The following is an 8,336-nucleotide window of genomic DNA, read 5'->3' as shown; positions in this document are numbered from 1 at the left end:
TATCCCTCAGTTAGACCCGCACTCGGAGCGCCGTGCGCAGTTCCAGTTCCCGTATCCCTCAGTTAGACCCACATTCGGAGCACTGTGCCCAATTCCCTGGTCTCCAGTCTGTCAGTGGAGAGTTAGCCATGACAGGGGAGGACCCTCTTGAGAAAAAGAAATGCTGGAACAGAGCAGAGGGGGTGAATGGCCTGTTTCAGGATGTGATTCTGAGCAATCCTGGTGGTCTCTTTTTGTAATGATGATACTGCTCGGAGTTAGCATTTATGAGGGGATTTGGGAGAATGTTCCATGATGTTCCACAGCTTTATCTCTCTCTCTCTCTCTGGCCTGAATCGAGCTGTAATTCCTCTTGTAGATGGCCCACGCGATGTTACCATTGTTCGCAATGAGCCACAGCGAGAGGTGAAGGAGAGAGACCGGGTTACCTTGACCTGTAACTCCAGGAGTAATCCAGAAGCTGGCTACACCTGGTATAAGGACAGTGTGAACACAGCAGCTCACAAGGGGACAGGGAAAGTCCTGACCATTCGCTCCATCAACCCAACGGATTCTGGAGATTACTACTGCAAAGCAGAAAATGGATTTGGAAGCTCCACCTCAAACAGCTTCAGGATCGAGGTGCTCTGTGAGTGAGATTCACAGATTGACCTTTTCCCAAATCAATCTCCCCAGGCTCCATCACCACTTGCTACATGAGAGCTATTTATCCAAAACGTCACTGACCCTGTCTCCGTAACCTCCTCCAGCCCCTATACCAGTTCCTGTCTCTGTAACCTCCTCTAATTCCAGCCTCTTGAGTATTCCCCGATTCCCATCACTCTACACTGGAATTCTACTCTTAAACCTTTCTGCCCCCTCCCTATCTCTTTCTCCTCCTTAAAAGCCACCCTCTTTAACTGACCCTTTGACCATCTGCCCCTCCTGTGTCTCTGCGGCTCTGTGACCCATTTTCCTGAGATTTCTCCCCATCGCTATGTCTCACTGAGTGACTGATGCCCGAGAAATGCTGTCTCTCACTGAGGGTCTTGTCTCTTCTCTCAGATGCCCCTCGGAACATGAAGGTGTCGATCTCTCCATCGAACAGTGCGATATACGAAGGTGACAACATCACCCTGAGCTGCACCAGCGACAGTAACCCCCCACCCAGCTGGTACAAGTGGACATGGAGACGGGGAGAGGAGACTGAGGCTCTGCAGTCTTCCAAGAGAGATCTGACCTTGTACAGAATCACTCACAAACAGGAGGGTGTGTACTCCTGCCAGGCAGGGAACACAGTCGGTGCCAACAAGTCAGAGGGTCACAGGATAGAGGTTGTGAGTAAGTACACAGCCCCTAATATTCACCTCTGACACACCCACCCCTCCTCCGGTTCCCTCTAGTGCTCTCTCTCTGTTACCCTCACTGAATGCCCCGCTATCAACATCCTGGGGGTTACCATTGACCAGAAACTCAATTGGATGCACCATATAAACACAGCGGCTACAAGAGCAGGTCAGAGGCTGGGAATCCTGCAGCAAGTAACTCCCCTCCTGACTCCCCCCAAAGCCTGTCCCACCATCTACAAGGCACAAGTCAGGAGTGGGATGGAATACTCCCCACTTGCCCCTGGATGGGGGCAGCTCCAACAACACTCGAGAAGCTCGACACCATCCAGGACAAAGCAGCCCCCGCTCAATTGGCACCACATCCACAAACATCCCACTCCCTCCCCCCACCGATGCTCAGTCGCAGCAGTGTGTACCATCTACAAGATGCGCTGCAGAAACTCACCAAAGATCCTCAGGCAGCACCTTCCAAACCCACGAACACTTCCATCTGGAAGGACAAGGGGCAGCAGGTACATGGGAACACCACCCCCTGCAAGTTCCCCTCCGAGCCCCTCCCCATCCTGACTTGGGAAATATACCCCCGTTCCTTCAGTGTCACTGGGACAGAATCCTGGAATTCCCTCCCTAAGGGGCATTGTGGGTCAACCCTACAGCACATGGACTGCAGCGGTTCAAGAAGGCAGCTCACCACTTCACCGCCCCCCCCTCCAATTTCTCAATGAGGCAACTAGGGACAGGGAAATAAATGCTGAACACTGCCCCAGTGACACCCACGTCCCACAAATGAACAAAAAATTCACCCAATGGGGGCAGAATGAAGGAGTTCTTAGGGAGTACATACGTTGCTATTTCTCAGTTGCTATTTGTCCCAATAGTGGGAGGTTTTGATGGGGATATGCTGGGCATGTGGTTAATTGCTCCAGTCTCCTTAGCTGAGGAAGGATTTCCTCACCTTAGAGTGAGCACGCTGATGGTTAGTTCAATTAAATCCTGGAACAAGGGGCTGAGAAGCGATGCAGCCAATCAGCATAATAAGTTGGTTTATCCCACTGCATTCCAGGGAACACTGAAATAACCAAGAGGGGCAAATAGTAGGGGTCAAAATCAATAAATAACCATTACTAGACAAAATGTACTAACGGGGTTGGAGACTGATTTTCCCTGGAGTGTTGGAGGCTGAGGGGGTGACCTTATAGAAGTTTATAAAATCATGAGGGGCATAGATAGGGTGAATAGACAAGGTCTTTTTCCCCAGGGTAGGGGAGTCTAAAACCTGAGTGCATAGGGTTAAGGTGAAAGGGGAAAGATTTAAAAGGGACCTGAGGGGCAACTTTTTCACACAGAGGGTGGTGCGTGTATGGAACGAGCTACCAGAGGAAATGGTGGAGGCTGGTACAATTACAACATTTAAAAGGCATCTGGATGGGGACATGATTGGGAAGGGTTTAGAGGGATATGGGCCAAATGGGACGAGATTAATTTCGGATATCAGGTCGACATGGATGAGTTGGACTGGAGGATCTATTGCGTGCTGTACAGCTCTGTGACTCTATGATCCTATGACTGTCAGTCCCTTGATCCTGATGGGATGCATCCCATCATATTAAAGGAAGCAGCTACAGAGATAGTGGATGCACTTATTGTGATCTTCCAGGAATCCTTCAGTCCTAGAAGAGTCCCAGAGGGTTTGGAAGCTGCGAAAGTAACATCTTTATTTGAAAAGGGAAGATACAGAACAGGTTACCACACGCTAGTTAGCTTAACGTCTGTCATTGTGAAAACGTTAGAGTCTATTATCAAGGATATAACAGCAGCACAGTTAGAAATACGTTGTATGATTATGCAGAGTCAGAATAGCTTCATGAAGGGGAGTCCATGCCTTAGAAATGACTGGAATTCTTGAGGAGGTGACAAGCAGCATAGATAAAGGGGAAGCTGTGGATGTGACATCAAATTATCAAAAGGCGTAGGGTTTTTGGGGGCATGTCTTTTCCTGAAGGCAGGTGATTTCAAGACTAGGGGGCACATTTTTAAGGTGAGAGGAGAGAGATTTAAAAAGACATGAGGGGCAAATTCTTTACACAGAGGGTGGTTCATGTGTGGAATGAACTTCCTGAGGAAGTGGTGGATGTGGGTACAGTTACAACGTTTAAAAGACATTTGGATAAGGACATGAATAGGAAAGGTTTGGAGGGATATGGGCCAGGAGCAGGCAGGTGGGACTAGTATAGTTTGGGATTATGGTCAGCATGGACTGGTTGGGCCGAAGGGTCTGTTTCCGTGCTGTATGATTCTATAGCTCTATCAGGCTACTTAATGAGATCAGAGCCCATGGTGTTGGAGGCAGTTTATTAGTTTGGAGAGAGGATTTTCGGGCTAATTGAAGTCAGAGAGTTGGGATAGAGGGGGGCATTTTCAGGATGGCAACCTGTAACTCCTGGAGTCCCACAGGGATCAGTGAGGGGGCCACAATTATCTACAAAATCTATTAATGACTTGGATCAGGAAAGTGATCTTACGAAAGCTAAACACACAAGTATATGTGGGAATGCAAGCCTCATAAAGTCATAGAAATGTACAGCACAGAAACAGGCTCTTTGGTCCAACCGGATATCCGAAATTAATCTAGATTAATGTAGATTAACTAATCTAGATTAATTAATATGGGCCAGCATTTGGCCACCCTCTGTGTGAAAAAGTTGCCCCTCAGGTCTCATTTAAATCTTTCCCCTCCCACCTTAAACCTATGCCCCTCTAGTCTTGGACTCCCCTACCCTGGGGGTAAAGATCTTGGCTCTTCACCTTATCCACGCCCCTCATGATTTTATAAACATCTATAAAGTCACCCCCCAGCCTCCGATGCTCCAGGGAAAATAGCCCCAGTCTATTCAGCCTCTCCCTGTAGCTCAAACCCTCCAACCCTGGCAACATCCTTGTAAATCTTTTCTGAACCCTTTCAAGTTTCACCACATCCTTCTTATAGCAGGGAGACCAGAAGTGAACACAGTGTTCCAAAAATGGACTAACCAATGTCCTGTATAGCCATAACATGACCCTCCCAACTCCTATACACCTAGACCCACAATGCCCTAAGGGAGTGAATTCCAGGATTTTGACCCATCAACATTGAAGGAACAGGGATATGTTTCCAAGTCAGGATGATGAGGGGCTCGGAGGGGAAATTGCAGGGGGTGGTGTTCCCATGTACCTGCTGCCCCTTGTCCTTCTGGATGGAAGTGGCCGTGGGTTTGGAAGGTGCTGCCTGAGGATCTTTGGTGAGTTTCTGCAGCGCATCTTGTAGATGGTACACACTGCTGCGACTGAGCATCGGTGGGGGAGGGAGTGAGATGTTTGTGGTGCCAGTGAAGCAGGGGCTGCTTTATCCTGGATGGTGTCAGTGCAGTCACGGATTAGGAATAGGGTGTAGTGTTCCCAGTGGCACCTTCACCTTCAACATTGTCCAATCATCAGCGACCATCCCCACTTCTGACCTTATGGTGGAGGGAAGGTCATTGATGAAGCAGCTGAAGATGTTTGGGCCGAGAACGCTACCCTGAGGAACTCCTGCAGAGATGTCCTGGAGCTGAGATGACTGACCTCCAACGGCCACGACCATCTTGCTGTGTGTCAGGTAGGACTCCAACCAGCGGAGAGTTTGCCCCCGATACCCATTGAGTCCAGTTTTGCTGGATCTCCTTGATGCCACACTCAGCCGAATGCTGCTTTGATATCAAGGGCTGTCACTCTCACATCCCCTCTGGAATTCAGCTCTTTTGTCCATGTTTGAACCGGGGCTGTGATGGATCGGGGACCAAAGAGACAGAATTTTAATTTGTGTCAATAATATTCTAATTAACGTTCTCCACCACAGAAAGCTCATTCGGACTCATAATCGGAATTTGCACAGCACTGCTGGCCTTCATAATCACAGTGGCTTTGGTGTTCGTGTGTTACAGAAGGTAAGGACTGTTAGATCACACCTTCAAATATAATACAATGGAACGTGTCAAAAAGCTTCTATCAAACCTTAGTTATACATCGTTCAGAGTTCAGTGCACAGTTCCCATCTCCGTATCCCTCAGTTAGAACCACACTCGGAGCACCGTGCACAGTTCCAGTCTCCGTCTCCCTCAGTTATGGAATAAATCTGATGGGGAATTAAGGAAAATGTCTTTCCCCTCAGAGAGTAGGGGAGGGGGATAATAAGGGACTCACTCCCACAGGGAGTGGGGTGGGTGTGGAATGTTGCTTGCCTGTGCCCCTGATCCCAGGGCTGTGACATTTACCTAGGGAGCTGTGAACATTCTCTGAATGTAATTATCTGTGCTCTGTTCTCTTAGGAAACGGAAACTGTCTGAATCTAGCAGCCAACAACACATTGAAGCAACAAACACTGTGTACAGCGTGGTCATGAAACGTAACCAGGTTAGTGTGGAAAGTTCAGGGGAGGCCATTCTGCCCCTCTTAGCTGCTACCCCGTTCAACAGAATTGTTGCTGATCGACTGTACAGCCCTCACCCGCAGGCCCCCAGAAACTGATCCATCTCATAATCTGGGAGCTACTCAGTGACTGGACACGCCCCACCCCACACACAGTCTTTGGGAGAGGGAATTCCAAAAATATCACCCCGCCCCTCCCCATCTTACCACAACAACATTGGAATGTACACGTTCCCCGCCTTCCCTGTCTGAGAGAGTACTCCCACTCCCCTGGATATTGGGACCTCAGGCCATTACCACCGCCCCGCCCCCCCCATCCCAATCCCCAGATTCCCAGGCTCCAGTCTGAGGGACAACGGTGCGGCACTCCCTCAGCACTGACCCTCCGACAGTGCCCACTCCCTCAGCACTGACCCTCCGACAGTGCCCATTCCCTCAGCACTGACCCTCTGACAGTGCCCACTCCCTCAGCACTGAGCCTCCGACAGTGCCCACTCCCTCAGCGCTGACCCTCTGACAGTGCCCACTCCCTCAGCGCTGACCCTCTGACAGTGCGGCGCTCCCTCAGCGCTGACCCTCTGACAGTGCGGCACTCCCTCAGCACTGACCCTCCGACAGTGCGGCGCTCCCTCAGCACTGACCCTCTGACAGTATGGCTCTCCCTCAGCACTGACCCTCCGACAGTGCGGTGCTCCCTCAGCACTGACCCTCTGACAGTGTGGCACTCCCTCAGCACTGACCCTCCGACAGTGCGGCACTCCCTCAGCACTGAAAGTGATCGAGAGAGAAAAGTCCAGAGATATTTAGAGTGACACAGAGATAGAAACATAGAGGGAATTATTTGAAGACAAATGGAGATAGAGAGAGAGAGGTACAGATACGGAGAGAGAGAGAAAAATAGAGAGAAAGAGACGAGTAAAAGCATACAGAGATAGATAAAGAGATGGAGAGAGACTTGAACATATATATATGTAGAGAGAGAGAGACAGGAAGAGTGAGAGAGACAGATAGAGAGACAGATACAGACAGAGAAAGAGATAGCGAGAGAGAAAGACAGAGAGAGGAACAGCAAGAGAGTGTGAGACAGAGAGACAGATAGAGGGACAGAGAGACAGAGACAGAGAGCAACAGACAAAGAGAGAGAGATAGAATGATACACAAATAGAGGTAGATAAAGAGAGAGATAGGAAACAGACAAAACGATAGAGAGAGGGAGATGGAGAGAAATAAAGAGTGATATGCGGAGAAAGGGAAGGAGGTAGACAGAGAGAGTGAGGGCAATAGAGACAGAGAGACAAACTGGATAAACCGATACACACTGTCAGCTGAAGTTGTTTGGTGTCGGACTGTGTTGCTGTGATACGTTGAGCAGGGCGAGGCACTATCTAAATGCACATTGCTGAGCAGTGATGTCGGCTGACCCTTCTGCTATTGTTGTTGTTGTGTCCCCTGCAGGCGAAGGAGAAGACGGTTTATGAAAATATGGTGATGACCGAGTGCACAGACTCTCAGAGGCACTCCCCACCAGACGGGTGTGTGGACTACGCGACCATCAACTTTGTGAGCAGCTCCCAGATCCCGGGGGGGCAGAAGCAAACAGGAGCGGCTCGGTAATGTCTGACTGAGGGCTGGAACTGCGCGGTAACAGCCGGACCACGTAGCGCCGGAGAATGAGCCTGGCCTGGGCCGAGGGATTGCTGCCGAGTTGTTTTGCAGAGGGATAGCACAGACCTGGTGGGCTGAATGGCCGATTCCTATTTTGGATAGAGACAGAGAAACTAGAATTGGTGCCAGTAAAGTAGGCTATCTAAGATTACAAAGAGATCTTGATCAAATGGGTCAATGGCTGAAGAGCAAATGGAGTTTAATCTGGATAAATGTGAGGTATTGCATTTTAGTAAAACGAACAAGAACAGGACTTGTACAATTAATGATAGGGCTTTGGGTAGGGTTACAGAACAGGGGGACCTAGGGGCTCAGGTACATAATTCTTAGAAGTTTGTGTCACATATAGACAGGGTGGTTAAGAAGGTTTTTTAGCACACTTGCCTTCATTGCTCAGACCTTTGAGTGTAGGAGTTGGGGACGTCATGTTGAGTTTGTACAGGACGTTGGTGAGACCTCTTCTGGAGCACTGTGTCCAGTTCTGGTCGCCCAGTTATAGGAAGGATATTATTAAACTGGAGAGGGCTCAGAAGAGATTTACCAGGATGTTGCTGGGTGTGGAAGGTTTAAATTAAAAGGAAAGGCTGGGGCTTTTTCACTGGAGTGTAGGAGGTTGAGAGGTAACCTTATAGAGTAGTACAAAATCGTAAGGGGTATAGATAGGGTAAATGGTTGGTGTCTTTTCTCTAGGGTGGGGGATTTCAACACCAGGAGCCACATTTTTAAAGGTGAGAGGAGAGAGATTTAAGGAAGACATGAGGGGCAAATTTCTCACACAGGGAGTGGTTCATGTGTGGAATGAACTTCCTGAGGAAGTGGTGGATGTGGGTACAGCTACAGCGTTTAAAAGACATTTGGATAAGGACATGGATAGAAAAGGTTTGGAGGAATATGGGCCAT

The 8,336-nt window shown here is 49.2% G+C and overlaps 1 protein-coding gene across 1 annotated transcript in view; it reads left to right on the top strand.

The window, feature by feature from the left end:
* The window catches only part of LOC109926596 (B-cell receptor CD22-like), a gene marked incomplete at both ends in the record, with an annotated part of 10,085 nt that extends 2,704 nt beyond the window's left edge, over window positions 1-7,381 (top strand). Inside the window, 5 exons of the mRNA XM_048593710.1 lie at window positions 359-628; window positions 1,045-1,320; window positions 5,203-5,290; window positions 5,672-5,756; window positions 7,227-7,381. Of these exons, the coding sequence (XP_048449667.1) occupies window positions 359-628; window positions 1,045-1,320; window positions 5,203-5,290; window positions 5,672-5,756; window positions 7,227-7,381 (874 nt within the window). The remainder of the gene's footprint in view (window positions 1-358; window positions 629-1,044; window positions 1,321-5,202; window positions 5,291-5,671; window positions 5,757-7,226) is intronic.
* Window positions 7,382-8,336: the final 955 nt, after the last annotated feature.

Source organism: Rhincodon typus, unplaced genomic scaffold (genome assembly GCF_021869965.1).
Source record: "Rhincodon typus isolate 14 unplaced genomic scaffold, sRhiTyp1.1 hic_rhity00003637, whole genome shotgun sequence".
Taxonomy (NCBI): Eukaryota; Metazoa; Chordata; class Chondrichthyes; order Orectolobiformes; family Rhincodontidae; genus Rhincodon; species Rhincodon typus.
Note: the sequence above shows the minus strand (reverse complement) of the source record. Positions and strands in the feature narration are given on the sequence as shown.